Here is a 24790-nt window from a genome sequence, read left to right as displayed (position 1 = left end):
TGAAACATTATCGATACCCAAGCCAAGTCTTCAAGAGCTAAAACGGTAAGACCAATCAAGGCCGTTACCCATATCTTACGATACACGATAAAATAATAATATCATATTAATAATCATATTAATAACACGCATACGGTATAAATAGCCACTTTGTAATATTATTGAATAAAATTAATATCGCAAGCAATATTCTAATAGGTAGGGTACCTACGCGATAATATATATTATTAAATCATTATAATATACAACAAACTCGGAATCCGAATCGGCCAACGTGTACTCGAGATTTTCGGCGGTCGAATGCGCGCATAATAAATAATAATATAATATAATATTTGGGTTAAGCGGAATATACATATTATTATTATTATTATTATTATTATTATTATTATTATTATATTTACTCGCGTACGCACACACACGCACACACACATCATTCGTATACGATAATAATATAATAAGTGCCGTGGAGTGGGTATGGCCTGAATATCACTACCGTACCGCCCGCGTGTAGACCTACCGACCAGCGTGGTGTGTGTGTGTGTGTGTGTGTGTGTGTGTGTGTGTGTGNATAAGTGCCGTGGAGTGGGTATGGCCTGAATATCACTACCGTACCGCCCGCGTGTAGACCTACCGACCAGCGTGGTGTGTGTGTGTGTGTGTGTGTGTGTGTGCGCGCGTGTAAACGGCCGAGAGGGACTGGTTATGGCCGAGTGTGTGTGAGTGTGTGCATCGGCAGTCGCTATAGTCGCTACCAACCGGCCGAGTGCGTCCCAAAACTCGACACGACGCGGCCGTCCGTCGTTTCTTTATTCTCGCGATACGAGTTCGCGCGCGCGTATAATATCGCAGGCACTGCGCGCGACCGGCTTCAATAATAATACTATACTATTAATTTTTTATTTATTAACAACTGTGCCCGGCGATACCGAGCCGGTGCGTCCGTTGGCCGTCTGTTTTCATACGTACGATTCAACATTTTCGGTCCGTTTAGTACGACGGCAATAACAGATATAGAATAATATAGTTATCGCAATCACGCCGCCGCTGCCGCGTAATCCAACTATACCCACAAGAAACGCACAGGAGAGCGCCCAGCAGACGCTGTCATGACTCATGGTGTTGCCGTCAAACGTCCGGACGAAACATGGACACGGCCTCCGACATAAGTCAGGTAAGACAAAAAATATTATTACAAACGATATAAACGCGTACGGACATGACGACGACTACGACGCCGCCGTCGCATTCCGCAGACGACCACGACAACTGATAACGCGCGCACCTGTGCCACCTGTAATGTTGTATAGTCGACCAAGATACTGTAATATCGTAGTGATAACAACCGGTCGCCCAATACGGGCGTACGGCAGTATCTACCCAACTGTATTATGCTATACGGGGGATGTACTAAATGTCCAAGACACACACATTTCCTGCCCTTGCATATTTGTAGTCGTATTCGCGTGCGCCGGACTAGTGGTGTTTTGAAAACAATATTAATATGTTATCACCACGTTTCCGGAAGGTCGACAAAGAAAATATTAAATCGACGTTCGTTTAATTATTTTGAACAATTCATCGTAACCATTTATGAACGCCCGGCTATTTCCTCTAGTACTGACCAGGCGACAAATTATTATAGTAATACAATATTATTAATATTTTACCGATGGGTGTGATAACGCGATCGAACGTTACGACGACGACGACTTTGGTCGATTCGAATAATATTATATTATCGTTCCGGTCGATTCCGGTTTCGTCGTCGAGTTTGGGAAGCTACGACGGTTATTCCCTGGCATGTTGTTCGGTTTCATATCACGTATTATATATTATACATACATTCCAGGCCGCCGCCGCCGCCGGAGGAAACGGCGGTACAGGTTTTACGCGATTCTCTTTTGCCCGGCCCGACCGTCCACCCGCACACGTCTGTGGTTATTGTACCTACCTACGCCAACGGACCCGAAACTGTGAGTAGTTTCTCTCGGGTGTATAATATAATATTTTGACTGTTCGATTTTCGTAATAATGTAATAATTCAAATCGATAATGACAATATTCTGTCACCGATTTTTGAACACCGCAATAGATAACAGACGGTGGTTGATAACGGTGATAACGCGGGGATTTAAACTCCGTCACGATCGGCTGAGAGCAATGACTGCGGCAGGTGTTTAGAAGAAAGTAAGCACCGATCGAATTTATTAGGGTCATGTGCGCCCAATGTAATTTCTACTCTCCTTATTCCGCTTCGGAACTTTAATAATAATAATACATTTCATTGTGTAGGTATCTACTTTTAATCTCACGACAATCTCACGCTGCAACGACGAGAATAATAGTTATTAGCGTTTTGTATACTAAACACGTCATACTGTTTTATTAGTAAAAAGCATTTTAATAGTTTGGCCCGCGTGTTCAGCTGCTAAAATGTCACTAACGAATTTGTTAGATGTTTCGTTTTAAAATTCAATGCAACATTATTATAATATAATAGTTGTACCTAACCAGTCAACTGACAACAAATCGAATATTTTGTATTGGCATTTAATTATAAAAATCTATACGTCGTTTTAATCAAATGCGTATCGTCGTACATTTTAAACGCATTTTACGGTTCGAAAATTCGAGTTGGATTTTCATAGCCCATAATAATATAATGCTCGAGAATATTATGCTTCGGGAGACTACACATCGTACTGAAAAAATGCAATAAAAATCGATTGAAATCTTTATTAGATATTTTATTCACGACGAAGAAATGAATATAATATACATTTGGTCTCACATTACTGCACTGGCTCATATATTCTCGTCTGCACTAATTTTTTAAATACAATAATGCATACCTACCTGGCTACTTTTGATTCAAATACTATATTTTTAAACAGGTATACATTTAACGTTTTATAAACAGTGGATTTCAACCGGATGCAAATCGAGTTAGGTTAGGATTTTTTATTGTTGGACGTGACCATTGTATTACATATTATTATAAATAGTAAGTTAATTGCAAAGTTCTCTATTTCTCTGTAGTAGTATTAATGAACAATACCTAACCTAACCTAACGTTGTTACGGTCGTATTATTTAAAGCTTATAGAACACGTCATGTCACTCATGTGATAGTTTATTCAGCAATGTTTTATAGGTAATTACTCGACGATGAGCTTAAACGTACCAATAAAAACGCTCTTGTTATACCTATATTTGTATCGGTTACTACTTTATATAATTGTATTAAATTATATTATATTATTATACGTGTATTATAAAAGTGTAAATAATTTGATTTTAAACAATAATAATAAATTGTCCTTAGTATGGTACATTTTGCAATTATCATCACAAATGTATTCCGGTTAAATTCATTACCTACAAAACGGCGATGTTCCTTACAATAATAATAATAATAATAATAATAATAAGTATAGCTATATGGCCTATGGCTGCTGATAATATCGGTGCGCTGGAATTGTAAGCCAATTATACTCGGTAAGCCTTTAAACTTCCATCTACCTGAGTTTAAGCTAGACATAATATACATTATGGCCCAGGTTAAGTTTATGCCAGGCATATAGCGTCTGTGCCTACCAATTAAACTATGTATACATACCTGATACCTACCTATATATTGTGTACCAGAGTCGTACCAGAAATCTTTAATGTTCTCCCAAAAACGGTTAACTATATTGGATTTAATTATTTAGTTCTGTGCCATATATATTGTTTAGACTTTAGGTGCTATTTATACATTACAATATTACAAATGCCAATTAAGACCGTATCCCAAATGTATAAATTTGTACAAAAACTAATTTTGGCATCATCCGTATATAAGTAATTAGAGTTAGGCATGTGGTTACACATTTCGTTACGTGCACCAATTACCTTGTACAATTATTATTTATATTTAATGTTATAATTATATAGATTTTAATCGTTCGTATAAATCGTATAATATATTTTCCTCGTGGGTTTCGTGATTATTTTTCTTCGCGCCATTATAGAAACACAACTTGATTTTCAAATTCTTAACTTTTTTAATCAGACAAATTTAATTTTAAACACGATCAACATTATATTACTCAAATATATAAGTATTAGTGGATTATTCCCTGCATCATTGATTGGTTTTATTTAAATTTTGAATGTATTTGTTTTGCTGAACTTTACTCATTTAATTCTCAAAAAACGACTAAGTCCAACTCAACTGTTAGTGAGAAAAAAAATATAACAAAGGTAGGTAGTTAAAATATATGTATTTATCTAATTCTTACCTAATAGATTATAAATATAATTTATGAGTATGTCGTTGCATTGATCGTTTTTATGTATGCAAATTTATAGTAAGTAAGGTACTTATTGCTCATCGTTTGTAGTATGTTATCGAACAAATGATAAATGATAAATTCACCTCCTGTCTAGTTAATTACTCAATCTCAAATGAATGAGTAGGTACTACACTTACAAGTGTGTATTATATTTAAACCACGTTGCATTGTTCGGAGAGACCACGATGAATCGGAATTATTCATATAATATTATAATATGATAAACAACTGCAGCAATCATTGTCAGTAGTTGTGACTATCATAACTTATTTACCGATTTATGTATACCTACATTAGTCAAGTACTTATAGAACTATATTTTTAATTTTATTTTAATGAGTCTTCACTTTATGTATTTTTTTATAAATAGATAAGGTTAATAATAAATAAATTATAGAAACCCAAAATATTATGTACATAATTCTGCAATATTCTGTCAACGATTGAGGGGCCGGAACAGCTTTTCTCACAATAACTACATTATTTTAAGAGAAAGCCGATAATCTTTTTAGATATTATGAAGATTTTTCTATTTTTAATAATATAATTATAGTTGTGATATAATAGTACCCAGCCATTATAATATTATATACTTACTTAATTTAATGTGTAAATATGATGTCTTTTTCGGCAGATTATATTTTTTAAAATCTTATTGTAGTTTAGGCTACCATATGGATATTTTACAACTAAGTTTATTCGTAAATAACACGCATGGCGGCCAAAATGGCTTTATCTAGTGCTATGGGCTATGCGCATATTAGCTACTTTGGTTCTGAAATAAACCCAGAAATAAGTTATTAATTTACCAACGTCAAAACAATTAAACTCTGTCATGTAGCAGAATATTTTTTCTTAAGGTTTGGACTAGTCTATTTCTGAAAAGTTACAGTTTTTGTGAACGTTTAATAAAATGTAATTTTATATTTCTGGGTTCAACTGTTCTGGCTCTATTCTCCCCAATTTGTAAGGAATTCTTCTTAATAATTAAATCAAAATGATTGTGTTGTTAATATTATTTTGTTTTATAGTTATTAAATCTCGCCTATTTGAAAATTTTATAATATTGATGTATCACCAGAAGTAAAATATGATTTCGATTTCTTGTATGTTCAATATTAGTTTAAACATTATTGCCATTATGCCAGTTTACAGTTCCGAAGAAAAGCTTTGATACTGAACTTTCTAGGAAATTTGTCAATTATGGTTGAATTATTGACCCTAATAAGATTAACTTGAAATTGAGTACCTTCTATTAATTTTACAGTGTAAGTCGATCATGTTTACGAACATTGCACTGCATTATTTGATATTGGCCCCTGGCATTCATCATTATAAAATACATAAATTCAATATAATCTTAGCTTAAAAATATTATAGCTTGTAGCTATTTTTAATACTATTACATAAGATATGTTTTACAATAACTAAGTTCTACAATGATAATGATTTTTGTTATTTCAATGATGAAATTAATATTTTTCTTGTAACTATTCATTATTATCTAACACAATGTCACTTAAATAATATCATACATATATACATTTAAATAAATATTAAATAAATTTCAATATAATATAATTATAAATTTATTTAAAATTATTTAAGTACTTGTATATAAAACAAGCCAATAACCACGTCATCGAGACTTTCTTCTTTAATAAAAAAAAAAATATATATAATTATAATTATAATTCGTTCAAAGAAGCTTTTTTGACTGCTTAAAGAATAATATAAAGTATATTATTTTTGCAACTTTAGAATATTTCACTACTGATTAGAGAGTAGAGGTATAAAGTTTAAGTCAACTTGAATTTGTTACTTTTACAATACTATACGAAGACAGATAAATAATGTTTTTCGTTAATTTAGGTATGAATCGATTTTAAATATACCGTTTGAACTTTTAGTTAATACAAATAAATTACAATATAAATATTAGTATTATGTTCATACTATTACAGTGTTTGGTATATGGTACATATGGCCTTGAAATCAAAAGTGAGGATTTCTGTCTTATCGTTGTTAGCTCTTGAAGAATACATATACATTTAATTGTTTTCCTAGATGGCATTGTCTTTAAATATAATTTTACGACGGATCATATTATTATTAATGTCTAATTGTATTTGTAACATTGACATTCAAATTTAACGACGCCGGAACATATTACTATTATTGTTATTTTTTCATGCATATAACCACACTGAGACAGCAGTGCAGTTGATTTTACGTTATGGAAATCGGTTATGGAAACGTGTCACGATGACCGATATTTTATGTATACAGTCTCGTTATTTTCGTTTAACGTTCGACTGGTGCGATACCTTCTACCTTCATGGCTGTATAAACTACAAAGCGAATAGCGAGTGAATGCAACGGGGTTTAGTTGCGACTAGAATTAATTCGAGTATACCGGAGACGTAGGCACTAATCATGAACAATATTAGTCCATATCGAACACGCAATTAGGTAAACTAATTATGTTTACATATAAGTATCCGAAGAGTATCTACACAGACATATTGTATCTATGTACCTACGTTAACCGAAAGCTAATATTATTTTACGACATTCGTATACTAAATAACTATGAAATTATATCCGTACGACAGCTTGTTCCCTCAGCCATCTGGTCCATTAAAATGCAAATTCATCAGACTCCCGACCACTGCTATTTAGAGTTTCGATAATTTGCCTGTAACTGCGATTTGTGGCCACGGACTGTACGTCTAAACCCAAATCAAGCTATACAGTTGTCGATAGTCTTAACTATGTTATTTCCCTAAAATGTACGATTTACGACTTACATAATATTACACCTCGCTACAGTATACTGAATAATGGCTAGTCGAAGTGTACAGAATTTGAATTTCGGAGCACCAAGATATTTGGTGGTTAGGAGCTTGAACAATAACTTTATGTGTCATTCATCTTAAATAAATTGTCAAGAGGATCTGACGCTTATATACATTGTAATAATATTCAATATTGTAAGCATACTCATTCCCATGTGTTGCAAATAATATAAGTGGCTCCTCATAAAATTATATTTGCAATTTTGTCAAATAATGTACCCATTCTTTTGGGTTTTTATGTAATCGTTAGTTTCTTTGCTGCAGCTATTAAGTTTCATTTGTCTCGTTTAAACTATTAATTAAAAATAGCATATGAAAAAAGATATAGGTACTTATAAAATAATGGTAGGTATAGTAAAACAATAATTTAACTTTTCCTCGAAATAACAGAAGGTAGACAAAATAATTAATGTACAAATCGCGGTTCATTATGATTTTTTTTTACTATAATATCATAATGAGCGTAAATTATTTTATTGTATTTGTGACAAAATAGACGTTCCTAAGGACAATTAATGTTTTGTCAAAAAAAAAAAAAACAAAAAAAATAGTAATTAACATTACGCTGAGTGTTATGAATATTCAACTTAAACAAATATTTGCAGAGTATATGATAAAAAAATATGCAAGAACGTTGAACGGTCTCTTTCAAATGTAAAATAATATTTAACGTTTCAAAATGATTTAATGTAGAAAAACATGAATATAATACCGTACGACGGTATGGTACAGTGTTATATTAATTCTAGCAGCGAGTCGTTTATACTTATATGCATATTATTATAGTATTATATTTTGAGTTTTAAATAAAAATAAGCTATTGTAATTTACATTCTGAATAATATAATATTGTGCATACTGTTTAAATAAAATTAACAATATAATCTAACCTAACTGAACTCGTAAAACAATGTTCTTCTAAATAATTGCTTATTGCAATATAATAAAAAAGATTTCTTTTTAAATACAAATTGTTGATGTATAGGATGGTATCATATAAAAGTATTTACTTTATAACTTATTAAATAAATACGTAGATTGGTGTGGTAGTAAAAATGTCATACTCACAATCTCATTATTATTATTATTATTATTATTTTTAATTACATTTTTTTTTATCTAGTGGGTGTACATTCTGTAATTTTCATTATAGATGTTGTGGATTTATACAAAATATTAGATAAAATAAAAAAATTTAATTAACAAAATTTCAGAGCTTCAGAAGGGGATGGTGTAAAGTGGTGTCGTGCATTGATGGAACTTCATGGTTATTGTTTCTAAATACATACATTATAGTGATACTAATAATCATGGATATTGTACTAAAATTTAGAAAATTCGATTTTTAAATATACTCAGACCATATTATATTTTCAAATATTTAGGTTTTTATACCTTTTAAGTAATTTCCTGTTTCTACACAAACTGTTAATGTACGTTAATTCTAAAAAGATGATTTTTGAAAAATATTGATGTGCTTAAATTGAAATTTGAATGAGTAGTTATTAAACTTTAAGTACAATTAAATAATTTTCTCCTTTAATTAATATTCTAAAAATATATTAGGATTTGATGATGGCTATTATTTTTGTAAATTAAATTAATTAATATCCTTGATATTAACATTTTATATTTTGTAAAACAGCGAGAGTTTAATAAAATAATACTAATGTTTTTTATATAACTATTTTGTAAATTAATATTATTTTTATTTATTTAAGTTGAATAACCCGAAAACTGCATGTCGTTCGAATATCGATTTAAATGCATCAACATTTTCAAAAGAAGTCATGTGCTTAATTTATAATAAAAACGGTATTTCTCATTTGACAAAAAAAGTATTTATCACCACAGGGCCAATCTTTTTTCATGGTATAAAAAATGTAATAGTTTTAAATTATGGTACCTAATAAGTTATTACTTATGTGGTATAGGTCCTTAAAAATTCAGAAAATCAGAATTTAAATAAATGTGTTATTAAAGAAAAATATGGAGATGAGCATATTTGGTGAATCACCTTGTACATAAAATTATTTTATAACAAATTGTTTGGTTTCAACTATTTTCACCTGTACATAATTGACATGCATAATTTATCGATAAATAACATGTCATCGCATAGTGCCTAATGAATTGAGAACCATAGAGAACTTAGATATGTATTGTTTTTTTTTTTATCTAATATAAGCTATGATCTAACAAGTGTTGATTTGACCTTCAATTTATTTGAACCAATGTCTTTTTTTATCATGTCAAAACTCTTTGAAACTATTTAGCTATGTTTAAAAAAAAAACAAACTATAATACTACATAACAAATACTTCTACGACGACAAAATCATAGTTTTAAATTTATGTCATGTCGTTTTATTTGAAAACTAAAACAAACTATTTACAGTTTGTTCGATAAACAACAATAAATTCATTTTTTCGTTTCAATTAATATTCTAATAGGATATGTTATACATATATATATACTGGCGCAAATATTGTCAAATCCAATTACATGTATACCTAACCCGTAAATTACATTTGTAATAAATTCGTTTATATCGCACATACATTCTACGAATAGCTACCTATATACCGGATTTCGATTTTATTTATTTACGAAATTCGGTGTATTTTTTTATGTTGTATTATTCGTTTGAATGAACGAGTCAAACTCGCATTGTGACCGTGTGCATTCTGTGCATTACTGTAATATTTCCTTACACAACCCCCGAGTTGCACTACACTATCTTGAAATCATTGCATAATAAAATATAGGGAAAACAATATACGTGTTTCGCAAAGTTATTTTCTAATTGATCGGCCACTCGACGACGAGTGAGCGTATATGAGGTAACCGGACTTATCGGATTTCGTTGGAAACAGCCGCCGCACGGGTAAGTGACTACGACCTACAACATACCTACAGACTATATTATTATAGGTACGGCAGTATAGTTAATAATAGTAATAATTATTATTATGCGTTATTGTCTGCGATCGCACAGCTCGTATGCGTACACGTAATATTGTTATTATAATAATGATAACAATAATAATATTATGCATAGAACCGATGCACAACACAGCACATAATAATATCATAATATATCAGATCCACAACTATACGCGTCTGTTTCACGACCACTGACTAGGGACGTGCACACACAGTAAGTACTTACCATTTGTTGTAGTAAACGACAAGGCGAAGGTATTTAGTTGCGAGTTGGGAGTAACACAGGATGATTCAGAGGACACGGTCAACCCCATTGTTGTTTCCTTCAATTAAGGATATACTCAAATATCTTGATTTTTGGAATTTCCGAATATGTAGTTACTCGAGGACCATAATATAATTTTCAATTATTTAGATTTTTTCGTACCATTCATTGAGTGTCCCGTGGTAATACAAACTACCTCTTTTTTCAAACCAGAGTAAATCTTTTTTACTGTAAATTGTTTTGATTAGTTGGATTTTGAAAAATGTTGTCGAACTAATAGTTTTTAAGTTTTTTAACTTTGTGAACTAAAGATAATATAACATTATAATTTATATGACATAAAAATAGGTTTGACAGATAAACGAAGATTATTTTATAATTAGTGAACATTTTCCGAGTTCAATAAATCATAATATTTAATATTAAATGTATCTCATGTATTTTATAAGACCATCTTCAAGGACTAATTATCCATCCTAAGTATATAAATTTGAATGTATCAGAGACAACGCTAATTTAAATTTTGATTTGGAAACAACGATATTTCCAAAAAAATTATCCTGTTAACAACTTTTGAATTGAAAAAGTTTAATTCATACGAAAAAAAGAACTAGGAATCGTCACAGGACACTATCCTCAAACTGTACGCAAATCTAAAATAAATTGTTGAAGGAATGCAAATCGAGATATTGTACTTCACTCATCTATTATTAAGACATTATATTACTATTACCATTATTATTATAATGGAGCCATCATAAAGTTGCCCTGCCCTCGAAAACGGGCCGTCCGACGCTGCACGGGAACGTGAAATACGATAAGCACCTCACTCACCAAACAGTATCGTTTTCGCGTGTCGTCCGCTACTCGTTAAAAACCATGTTTTCGCGTTCAAGGTACCTATCGTCGTCAATCGACACGTTCTGCAGCGTACAATAAACTCTGGTAATAAAAATAATTATACACCGTCGTTTATTTTATAATAATGAGTAATAACAACAACAACGGGACGGCGTACAACAGTATACCATTATAACGTGTATACGGTATATACCCGGCCACCCGGGCACTGATTAGTGGTTACCGGCCGCTAACTGTATTATGGTAATGCCGTCGTCGTGTGGTTTGTAAAATCGTTATTCGACGACTGCCGAGCGAACACAATATTACTGTATAAAAATATACTACGCGTGGTCTGTTTCGACGAAGACGTGAAGAATCGAGGATATGTGTTGGCGGTGTGTTGCGGGTGTGTATGGTTCCTCGAGGACGCGGCTCGCCCGAGTGTGATAATACTGATAATATCATTATCTAATCAGTTTATTTTGTTTTTATACGTCCGTGTTGTCGTCGTCGTCATGATATATCCGGACAACGGAATACCCGCAGCAAAAAAAAAAAAAAAAACCGTGAGATTTCATTACGGTTTTTGAAAGTCGTGTCGTATTTGACCGTGTAAACTGTAAAGGTGGGTGTACCCACCTACAGAGTGATGCTTGTAAAGAAAAACACCGATTTCCTCTAAAAGCATTATCGTTTTTAGAAATATTTTCATTTACGTGTTGTTTGGAATTTATTACAAAACAACGTTTTTTCTATTTTTTATTGTTACCGTTTTTCAAGTGTTACAGTTTTTAATACGCTGAAATTCTCGGAAAAATATTCTGCTTCGTAATATTATGTAATAAAAAATGTACTCTGTCATTAAAAAACGTAAAACACTTAAAAAAACGATGACGATAAAAAATAGTTGAAAACATAATTTTTTTCTCAAAAATGTCGTTCTATAATGAGTTCATATTGTGTGCAAAATTTTCCCATGAACGTTAATACTTTTCGGGAAAATAAGATTGCGTTTACCTCTAAAACAATCTCCTTGCAGTAATGCAGTCCATAATATATACTAGGTATAAGTTTACAATAATATATTTTAAGTAAGTGTAAGTATCTATGTATAATTTATATAATATGCATCGGCTGTTCAAATTGCAGTACACGCGTATTCCAAATTATTTATACTTACCTATTTACTAGTAGGTATCGAGCATAGAATATGTCATATTATATTTTATTATATTATTACAATGATATAGTGCGTAAATATTTTCTCTCGTGGGAAATTATTAGCTAGACGTATGGCCTACCTACCCAATACTATGTAGTTTATTCTTCGTGGTATATTATTATTAAAACGAGCTCGTTATATTTTTGATGTTGGAAGAATAAGTCATAGTCGCCGTCGTAAGAAAAAGAAAAATCGGCGATCCGAATCGTTGAATGAAATTCTAAATAATTCGATTTAACAATGAATACCTTGCAGACGTATAAAATAATAATAATAACAATAATATGTAATGCATCGTCATCACGAGGGTTCGGTATGAATTACGTGTAAACCGACAAACGGCTATATATTTATACAGTATAATTTCGGAATCTTGTTCCGACACGCATTCGTTTTTAAGTAAACATGCATACCTACCTATAAATATATTTTTTTATTTCGATATACCTTTCGATTATGATCTCTCCCGTTTTCATTTCCAGCTAAATCGGTAACTATACTCTTCGTTGTATGTTGGTAGGAATCGAGAAATATAAAATCGCATGAACGCATGGGAGCAAAACCTTATAATATGTTGTTCGAGTTTCATTTGAATCGATATCGTTTTGGCAGCTGGTGGCAAACAATTATATTGAGGAGTCATTAGAAAATAATTTCCCATAAATTAGTGAAATGTACCTATCGTTAATGGCGAAATGCTATCAAAATTGTTAATGCGTTTTTATACGTTATAATTAGCGATCATTATTAACCATATAAACTATAATTTGTGCAAACGGAAATGTTTGATAGGTACTGTAAAATGCCAATTTTAGTGTTGTACGTTTAATGAATCATTACAATCATGTTTTTAATGAAGTTCGGTCGGAATACAAAATAAATGTTTTTTCTTGGTAGAGTCACAGTACAAGTTAACAGTAGTAGGTACTAGTTCCAATATTAGTAACTACCTGAAGATTTTTCTATATTTTGATTTTGATCATCTTTTTTTATTTGTCGTCGTTTCAAATAGTAATGGACTTATTGGAATTTTTTCTAGCATCAGTTTAATTATTAATGTGGCTAAACTATTTTGTTTAAAAGAACCACTGTTGATTTATTTATACAGAATAAATAAACATGCAGTTTACATCCTGATATAGTCTCTACCATTATTATTGTTTAAAATTGAACCGGATAAATCATATTGTGTTAGTTTAGGTAGAACTACGTTGCAAATACTGTCTTCACATTAATTTTTTTTATTTCAAAGCAGTGGCGTTCTCAGAAATTTTCTCTGGGAGAATTTTTGTTTTTATAAATTTCAAGTGTAAATGGACATATTTTCTAAATAAAATTGTGTCTACAGTGAATGGTGGTAGTAAAAAGAGTATAATGGGCTAATGGGCAGTAAAAATAATAGAGCCAGGCAGCATTTTTCGATTTATAAAATGGGTAGATAAATACGGAAATTTGCATGCATAGTATTGAAGTGGCTTTGAATTCATCGATATCTATATTAAATGCCGTGGTACATTTATCGGTGTACAAAAATAACGTATATTTGTCTGAAAAAGTATAAAAATGTACCTATATTACTAGAGATTAATTTATTGTGAGAACCAGTGACGGCTTAAGTCTTCATAACTCAAGGAGCAAGTTTATAAACATCCCACCCACCCACCCATCAACTACATTTACTAGGACCAATGTCATATTTTTAGGTTATTCTTAAGTTAAATTTTCATTAACTTTTACAATTTATGATATAGATACTCTTATTTTTACTTGAATGATCAATCTTCTGTTATGAATTATAAATAAACCTGTTAAACTTAAAATATTTTATTTCCCGATTTTCAGGGCAGGAGCAGTCGCTCCTAGTATTCTTATAACAAACCGCCCCTGGTGAGAACTATGTCGCATTACTAATATAGTGATTTATGAAAATATAAATACAAAAATATTATTTGAATTGAATTAAGATAAGTACCTATAATAATTTGTCAAATACAAAACATATTTAAATAATCTAATATATCTGAAAAATATTAGTTAGTAAATATAACTATACTATTCTAGGTAAATTGTAAGGTTTTTTTAATATTATTAAATTTTAAAAAGATGAAAACACATTTTTTCTTAAATTATATTCATTTTAACAAACTAAAAAACTTAAATTTTTGGTGGATTGAGATGACCACGTGAAGTCCTTGATAGGTAATGCTAAAGGGCCACCACACAAATAGTTTTATACTTGAAGTAAACTATGGGTGCAATTTACGAGTCGTCTGAAATGAACCTTTTGGTTTCCAACCAAATGTCCTATTTTCCCCAAACTAAAAAAATAGGGATTTGGCTATGGATATATTATTCGTTAAAAACCAAAGTAACAAATTTTTACTATTGTATTTTGTTTTATTGAAAACGTTATTTATATTTTTACTTGATAAACGTTAATGTCTGCACATATAAGTGTAAAATACATAATTATATATCATAAATAATTGACTTATATAAGTCATACAAATGTTTAATAATAATTCATATAATATTTTTAATACCTTCATATTTTTTTTTCTTTATATTCGGGAAAATTTACAATCTCCATTTGTTAACACGATAAGTAGGTACCCTAAAAATATAACTGACATAAACATAATGTACATAATAATAATACAAAATAACATATGAAGTACACTATGAGGGAGCCCTCCAGCTACCTATATGTTATATTTTATTTTAGGTATTCATTTAATAAACTGCATTTCGTTGTTTCACATGTATCGTATCATACCTACACACTTAAACAGTAGTACCTAACCAAAATATTTTTTATTATTTATAATTAATCATATTTTTCTGCAAAGGATAAATCCCTCTATTTTGAGTTTTGGTAAAAGAGGACATTCAACATGTTAATATTGGGTGAAAACAAATACTTCTCAATTTACTACATAGGTAAATATGTATACCTACCTGTAATATTGTATTGAGTGGAGTTTACGTTTGTCTGTTTAAATAAAATATTAATTACGAAAAAAAAATAAGGTATTATAAACATATTTAAAATAATAAAGACGACAATGCATACTATGCTATTGCTGGGTGATAAACTCATATTCTTTTAATAATTAACTTATTCAAATTCTGATTTTTGGGATTTTAAGTAGATTTTAGGACTATATTTTAAATTATGTACATTTTTAAAACATTTAGGGATATATTTTTTTTAATGATATTCAAAACGTATTTTGCTTTAAATTATAAAGCAGAATATTTTTTGAAAATGTTGACCTGACTAAATCTAAATTCAAATGAGTAGTTTCTGTCTTAGGAGAAGCACACTTAAAATTACAAAAAAACTGAATTCGATTAAACTCATAATAAAACAAAAAAAGTTGATGTTCAAATCCTATGCCCTCTGGATCATGGTATTCATATATCATATACCTATATACTCTTGTTCTGCATAAACTAACTACCGACTATGGTTTTTAATACTGAAAACAAAGTGTAACGTAGCTATAGAGAATCTACCTACTACACCTCAGTGACCGAAAACTATAAAATTGTATCACATAAACGAGATATTTTAAATTTGTGTTTTCGAGTAAGACATCGCGCGGGTAGGTAGTTTGCATAAATTATATTATTTTAAAACGGACATTTTTTCTTTGCCTTATTGAAAACGTTGGCGTTATAGTTCGCGGAACAAGAGCATGTACCTGTATTAGGTACCTGCAACGGAACGTTTCCTCCTAATCTATATAACAACAATCGGTTGCGAAAATATGACGGCAAGAACAATGGCGTCGGTGGTTTTTGTACAATGCGGATAATATTATTTTATTTTCCAGCGATCGAATTCTGCACAGTACACCATGTACCCATACACTCTCTGCGAATTTATACACTGGTCGTATACACGTGCGCAGGAAATGGATTTCTATCTGCCCCGTATAATCGTCGAGCGAACATCCCGCCGCCACCGTATACATATATATATGTGTGTGATCGTTGAAATATCTCATTATGTCCGCCGATTCGCTGAGCAACTAAAATAGTTTTGAATTTTTTTCCTTGGTTTTTTTTTTTTTACGTACCTGTAGTTTTACGCAGACGGTTATTGGGTTTTCGTCGTTTTCGACTTGCCTGCACTGCCTTCAAGACTTAATATACTGAATTCCGATGCCGGTCTACAACACTTCTATTGTTTTGCGGTCGTTGATTGATATTTTATCGTCCTACATTAGTATTTTAAATTTTGTTGACCTCCCCTACCACCTATTTATGAGAATTACGTCTTATACCTTTCAGTAACCGACTTACACTAGAATACAACTTGTACCTACGACTAACCTGACTTTCAAAAATCATATTTCGAGTACCTACAGTTATCACAGTTTGCCGCAAATTTAGTCATAGTAGATTGCTAAGTTGTTTCTTTAATATAGTGAACCTACCTTACGTGCGAGCTCATTAAAATATCATATTATAGATATACTCTACACCAAATTCTAGCAAGTATTGTAAATTAATGAGTGAAAAGCGTACCTACAAAATAAGTCGATGTATTTTGTGAGTTGTAAAATTGTTCGACCGAAAGGGTTAAAATGGGCGGTGCTCAGCAAAGGCCGGATCGGGTTATACGCGTTTATCGGGCATCGCAGCATTATTGTTTTTTTTTTCTCAATATCGGACACAGTCGTGCTGCTGTAGTGCAGTTGCTGTGTACCGGTAAATTCTACTGCCGACACGTCCCAGCTTTGGAATTCGTTTAACGTTGAAAAACGCAATAGTTGGTGGTGGAGGTGGGATGGGTGGAGCAGAGTCTGAAATGCCGTTTCAACGCGAACCGCTGCACAAAATCGTCATCGTTTATCCCGAGTAGATAAATTCTCGGTAACGGATGTTGCTGTGGCAGTTTATCCAGTTGGGCGTTATGGCTTGAGATTCGTTGAAAACGCAATTGATCAGCAAATTTTATTGCGCCACCGTTCGCAGAAATACGACGACAACAAATAATTATATAAATAAAAAATATGGCTTTTGATACGGTCTATACAGCCGTGGCAGGTATAATAATTAATAATAATTGTAACGTTGTGCTACGCACGAACTGATTTCAAAAGTCAGACCTTAATAAACATCTCACAATATGCCACAAGACGCTTGAACGTTAGCAGGACGTCTCGAAAAAATAAGAGACTGAAAAGTATTTGAAATGGAGTTCGTCAAGATTCTAAGCATATATAGCGCTGATGAATTTATTAGTTTTACAATTATGTGGTTTTTTTCGTGTCTGAAAGCACATTTTAAATCAGAATAATTCAATACCGTAGGTGACTTTTGCCAGGAAACTGGAAAGAATTAAATGGAAACTAAAAATAGATGACTCATTTTAAGCCATGTTTATTAGGTCAGTATTGACTTGTAAGTTATAATAATAATAATTATATATTATTAATAAATAGTAAAATATAAGTGATGTTGTTGAAGGTAGAACCAAATGTGTTGGTACTTGCCGTGTTTCTAATAGAAAAAAAAAATACTGTAAAAGTGCAGTATAAACAAATTATAACATATCGTTAGAAATACAGATAGTCTGCTATCGTTGTTCAGAATCGTTTTTCGTATGCGCAATGATAAACATTTAATTCAAATTCAACGAATCCATTTCAACGACCCACTCTTCAGTGACCGAGGTACACTCCTCGAAATCCAAACCATACAGCAGGTCTTTTTCCTCTTCCGACTTTCATTTAGGTTCGGTTCATCAAAAATCTGGAAATTTTATTCGGTCATCCGTCATATTTCGGCCTGAGTCGTCTATTGTATATTGAATATAATACGTGTTCATTCAACAATTAATGACTATGATATTTGAGGCTAAGTCGAATGCACTTAAACTACAAATAGGTTTATGTAGGACCTACCTAATGTGGTGTATTATTTTATCATTGAGCTCTAGTTTAATTCTCATTTCTACGCATTATACTATACGTGTTCAATACTGTACATTCTGGAAATACGTGTGTGTCCACGAGATATTGCAGCTTAATAAAATATACATCGAATATGATTGTGGTGCTCGCGTAAAATGTGCGCGTTTAATACGCAGGTATTATTGCTGTAGTACCGAGGTACCTATGTCTATATGTACATTTTATTTGCTCGATAAATTTAAATTATTTGAAAAACGACTTTGTATCAATGTTTAGGGAGGGGTTCGCGCACAACCAATCGTCCGCGAAAACGTTATATGAAACGGAATTGGTCTGGTCGATGTGCTGGTGGTATGTATCTCGAGGGATTAATTTTAAACCTAAGAAAGAAAACCACTGAGCGCTCGTGTATTTTTTATAGAGAATCCGAAATTGCATTATCATATAGAGCATTGGGAGATAAACACTGGAGGGCGCAATTGAAAATTCACTGAAATGTTTATCATTTAGATTATACCTACAAAACATGACTGTGTAAATTATTATATTTAAATAAAATATCGATATTAATTTGCATAACAAATACCCACCTATAGCGTTTCCCCCAGATCTATTGTCGCAATCCAAATAATAGACATATTATTATTCTACAAGAGTTTCGGAATAAATCGTGAAACCGGCCGTCTTGGTAGAAATCGCGGGACGTAATGTCAGAGGAAAACCTACGTCAGATTATTGTTTGATATATTATAACGATTGTTATTTTAATAAGAAAATAGGTAGGTACAGTGGCTATAAAACATATTATTGTATTCGTGCGTGCGGAATGCGATCGTTGTCTTCTTAAGTTTTTCTAGTGAAGTAATTATTTGTTCATCTGTTTATATCACAGTATGAGAAATCGCAGTTTATATACGTACGTTACACTCACACACAAACACAATCATGCTTGCTAGCTAATTCATTTTGTTACCTACGTTTTAATGAAAGTAGCTGCGCGTGCACCATATAATAATCCATTTTATAATAATGAATAATTATATGTAACCTTAAAATGGATAGTTCCATAATTATTATTCTTAACACTGTGAAAACCTATTGTAACTTCGTACGTTTTATTTACGTTAGGATATTTTTTACGTTTTTATTCGTATACTCATTACATAGAAATCTTTACGGTAGGTATGAAGAATTTACAACGCGAGAATTCCGAAAGAGATTAAATATGCCTATTATATCCATCCGAGACGTTTTATTTATTTATCCATCGTTATAACGACAATAGTATTAAATAACAATAATTCTACAGATGTTCCCTAACAACAGCTTTGGTATACGCATAGTTCTAGGAAATTACAAGACTCTAATAATTAAACGTGACCTAGTTATCAACAAATGAATGAAATTCCGATACATTAATACTAAATAACACTCTAACGATCAAAAAATTAAAAGTGAAATTAAACATAATTATGGTTATTGTTTTGGGAACAATATAATAATGATTTACATTATGTGCATCTTAATATCTTATAGTACACAAACTGTACTCACCAATAAAACTACCTTTTCGTTTTCAATAGAGTTAGTGATTTTTTTTCGTTAAAAAATATTTAAAATCCGTTTATAAAATGATATAAGTTTCTAATTTAAGTTGTATGAAGTATACTGTTGTGTATGGGAATAATCATAATTAATTATTTTATATTTTTTTTTTGTTTCAGATTGATGATGAAATAATCAGATTAAAAAATGAACTGTCTAGAACAAAAAATGCATTGACCAGTCAAATTCTCAAACGACATCAGCTAGTGGCCGAACTGTCACTGAAAGTTGACAAAAAAAACAATCAGCTAAAAGAAATTCAACGTTCAAATTTCAACGATCTAGGCAAAGTGTTGAGGTCACTGTACGTGTTCGAGTCGAGATTAAGAAAAGAACAACAGCAAATCAGACGACAGTTAGGGGAGAGAGATTCGGTGATAAGGCAACAACAAATAGAAATTGCAAAATTGAGACAGAATCTAGCGCATTATTGTCATAAAAATGAGCCGCGAGAAGATACGGAAATTTCAATTTCAAAGCCCGACTTGATCACATCTATCTCATCAGAATCACACTTAAACGAGCATATAAAAAATAACGACGGAGATTCTTCTTCCAATTCGGAAAAACTCGTAGTGCTACCGCCGAAATTGGAGGGACCGAGGAAAAATGTGTTACCGGTTGACACTCGTATCAAAAAAAATTCAAAAAACAATATAAATTTTAACAAGAACGTGTACAGTAAGACAGTTACGGACTTGTCTCTCAATGACATATCGTCGTTTCCAAACCCAACACCCAATAACAACTTATTTGTTGTGTCTAACTCTATTTTCTCGAAAAACGAGTTTACATACAATGAAGTCTCTAAAGAGGTAAACTTAATTTAAAATTACGTTGATATTGTTTTGGAACAACATTTTATTTTATTGATAATGGTAATATTTTTCAGTAAAGCATGTTTTGTTGGGGTCTATATTTATTTCTTATCAATAAAAATAGTTATTGAACTCCAAAGTATTGATTTCCGTCCATAACGTAGTTCAATAATACGAATATGTTACGATTATAATAATAAATGTTTTGTAGACACAAAATAATAATATGTTAAATTATTTTATAGGTATATATATATCAATTACCTTTTTGGACACATTTACATGACAAACAGTGAGTTATACATAGGTACACAATTATAGCACATTTCAAGAAGCCTTTTTTTTGGACTTGACCGTATTACAATACGTCGATCCATGTAATACAATAATGTGCAAATATATTATAATATTATCCAAACAAACAATATTACTAATATTCAGATATTTTGTCTAATTCCGTTCACTTTTAACTTGGTGCATATTATTATGACGTTAAATTTTGATATTTTGACATTTCTGAAATTGTATTTCTTTACAGCACTGTAAGTCTGTAACACTGACTGTTGAAACTATTTCTAACTGCTACTGCAATATGGTTACATTGCAATTAATCTTACAAGATTTTTTTTTTTTAGTCCATACATAGTCTCCACGTCTCGCAAATCTTATGGAACGCATTTCTATCGTTCCTTAGTTACCGATATTAATGTTTATATTTTGATTTGTGCCCGAGATATTATAGTGGGAGTCGGTACACCTATAACCGGGTATTATACGACCGTTAATTTTTACCCTACTCGGGATGCTACCTCCGGTGAAATTTTACATACCGGTAAAAGTACGAAAATTCACTTTGATCGATGTTTCTAAATAAAATGCGAGGTGAAATTCTACCAGTAAATCATCTTAAATTACACTAGAGAATAATATATTTTACCACCATTATAATTGAAAAAAAAAGATCGGCAATAACTGAAATAAACACTTAAATTTTTTTGAAAATATGTAGCAACGGTTTAAGCCTATCTATAATCATATTTAAACAACGGACATCAGTTTTTTATAATGACTTTAAAAGGACCAGCTAATCAGTCGTTAAACCCTATGGGCAGCGAGATGCATGTAGGTACTGAAAGTTACTAGTTTTGAAAACAAATAAAATTATATTTTGAAGACACAAATATTTATTTCGATCGGAATTGGAACGTTTTCTGAATATAAGATAATAATTAATAATAATGGTTGAAAAATAATGATCAATGTATAATTTCTGTACTTACGTACGACAGTAATGAGAAATTTATTCGTAAATGCTTTTCGTTTATTCATTTTAACGTTCATCAAATGACTAACTTAAACTCAAATAAAATTCGAAACAAAATATTATTAACTGTTGTAGTATGTTCATTGTTATTACATGCATTACAAAATTATACCTATCAGATTACTGATAAATAATAGACGTTAAACGCTATCACAAAACAAAAATAATTATATTATTGTCCATATGATATTGCAGTCGTTAAAGTGTATACTATAACATTAAAATAATGGGAAAAATTTGGAACTGACATATATTTTAGTGGTCTTATCAGTGAAACGCAATAGCAGTCGATGTCGTTATAAACGATTTCAACTGTAATTATATTAATCAATAATTAATATAAAAACATTTCATGAACATAATTTGCTTAAAATAATAAAATTGTAAAATTATAATAATTATTTATACTCAATATTCAATCATTTTATTGTTGATCAATTAACTTTGGTGATTAGGAAATAGATAGCATTAATAAAAAAAAAATAGCGAGTGACATTTTACCTCCAAAAAATGTATAGGTACCTAATAATATTATAATATATTATAACACGTGCCCATATAGGTACTTGAGTCGTGCCATTTTAACGTGTTGAATATTGGTTTGCAGGTGATAACTTCGGTGAAGCAAAACGGCAAGATAATCACATCCGCGCTTAAGAAGGCGGACAAGTACCCGTCACCGAAGACGGTGCACTTTGGCAAAACGACTCATATACCAGAGCCCGACGAAGACGGCCAGACGGACATCGTGAAGACGGTGGAGACGCTATTGCTGCAGCAGTGCGGTGACTCGACTGAATCGGAAAATGACACGTCGAGCACGGCGTCCACGGAAACGTCGCCCAGCGTGTCGCAGATGGTCAGGAAGTTTGAGAGCATATGCACTACGGCGGCCACGACTTCCGGTTCGGCGACGGTGTCGGAGTCGCACGGCGCCGACGGGAGGTCTTCGACTCCGGCGGATGACCGCGGTGGTGGCGGAAGTGACGGGAGCTACATCGCGGACGCCGACCTCAGGACGGCAGCTGAGCTGGACGTGAGGACCGACTCGGAGCCTGACGTGTGCGCCGGTGGCTGCGCGGCTGTGTCGCTGAGCGATCTGGACCCGCGGAACAACTTCGAGGAATTCCGGTTCGAAGACAGCGACCTGGACAAGGATTACGGTTGTGGCCGGCCTGAAGCGGACGGGCTCGAGTACCCGACTCGACACGGTTCGTCGTCTTCGTCGTCGTCCGTGGCCGCGGCCGTCTCGGCGGCCGCGGTAATTCTGCGGTCAACAGGGGACGACGGGGGCTGCTGCGCGGCCGGCCGGGTGAACTACGAGTCGTTCCTGGAAGTGACCGGGCTCAGCCAGAAGTCCATCATCACGGTGCAGTCGAACAGGAACGCGTACGGGTCGCACAGGAACGTGCAGAAGCCCAAGGACGTGAAGAGCAGGAACCGGGCCAAGTCGGCGTCGTTCGACTGCAAGTCCGCGTACCCGGCCGCCGTCAAGTACTGGACGGAACCCTATCTCTGAGAGACGGCCACCATACCTAGTTACCTATACCTATTTACTTTATTTACCTGTGCACATACCTATTTAGTATTATGTTATAATATTATATTATGTTTTATTTATTTTATTTTTTTGCGCTAAGAGAATATTTTTATAATATGCGTTGTTTATCTTTGATATTGGACTTTTATTTCACGATGGTCACGTGTTTGTTTCGCATAAATCCAGTGTGCGTGCATAGTGACCTAACAGGAATATTATATTATTATTATTATTATTATTATTATTATTTTAATTATTTTTATGTTTAAGTTTAACCAAGCACTGATAAAATACATTTGAGCCTGCGGTTAACGTCGAGTATAATCAAAACATTATTATATAGTATCGTCATAACCCGGGTTAACGTCATAAACTCGAGTTTTTGAATTAATAAATAAAAAAAAAAGTTTGTCCGCTCGCGAACGACGTGTGGAGTGTATTATTTTGTTTTTGTTTTCTGTTATGTCCATACAGCTGCAAACATTGAGCTGCCGTCGTCACACGAGTGGTTCGGATGAATCCGTCCAAAGTGGTCGGTGCGTGTCCACTTCATCTGACCAACAGCTGCAGCCCTCCACTGCAGAGTGACTGCAATCGACATTTTTGTAGTGATCAATATGACCTAATATATATTATGTGATAATATTATTTTTAAATCCTACCATGACGTCCAAGTCAAAATTTATATTTTTAAACGGTCGGACGATTGTCATTTTGAAAAAAAACTGAACAAATGATGTCAATTTACTCGTGGACAACGAATAATAATTATTACATGTAGGGACATAGGTGTTAAGACACACATAATTTGCCAAGACTTATTTATAGTGAAAACCAAATATGTTGTTATTATTTTAAGTATACAGGAAGAAGAATCTGTAAATTGTGCAAAGAATTACCAGAAATAGCCGATTTGTGAATGGAAAAATACTATAGTCAGAATGCGACCAATAATTATTGTAAAAATATTTTGAGGGTGTGAAAAATATTAAATTTTAACAGTTATATTGTCGTATTATTTAACTAATATTCTTTGTAAAATTAAAGCTTTTATATAGTAAATATAGGTACAAACTAGTGTCTAACTAAAGTTTTTTATTTGT

The 24790-nt window shown here is 32.3% G+C and overlaps 1 protein-coding gene across 1 annotated transcript; it reads left to right on the top strand.

Annotated features, from left to right (window-relative positions):
* Window positions 1-729: 729 nt before the first annotated feature.
* On the top strand, window positions 730-24129 carry LOC111039650. Its single transcript, XM_022323245.1, has 3 exons — window positions 730-1174; window positions 20125-20820; window positions 22755-24129. The coding sequence occupies exons 1-3, from the start codon at window positions 1148-1150 to the stop codon at window positions 23664-23666; spliced, it is 1635 nt and encodes a 544-aa protein (XP_022178937.1). The 5' UTR covers window positions 730-1147; the 3' UTR covers window positions 23667-24129.
* Window positions 24130-24790: the final 661 nt, after the last annotated feature.

The sequence above is a fragment of the Myzus persicae genome, unplaced genomic scaffold, assembly GCF_001856785.1.
Source record: "Myzus persicae strain clone G006 unplaced genomic scaffold, MPER_G0061.0, whole genome shotgun sequence".
NCBI lineage: Eukaryota > Metazoa > Arthropoda > Insecta > Hemiptera > Aphididae > Myzus > Myzus persicae.
The sequence above is the reverse complement of the archived record's forward strand: the minus strand, read 5'-3'. Positions and strand labels throughout refer to the sequence as shown.

What these genes read in the sequence shown, in the direction of transcription:
- LOC111039650 (XM_022323245.1), top strand. Translation starts at nt 1,148, where the DNA reads ATGGACACGGCCTCCGACATAAGTCAG. An exon ending in CGGCCTCCGACATAAGTCAG is followed by an intron (nt 1,175 to 20,124) that starts GTAAGACAAAAA and finishes TTTTTGTTTCAG; the next exon opens with ATTGATGATGAAATAATCAG. An exon ending in ACAATGAAGTCTCTAAAGAG is followed by an intron (nt 20,821 to 22,754) that starts GTAAACTTAATT and finishes ATTGGTTTGCAG; the next exon opens with GTGATAACTTCGGTGAAGCA.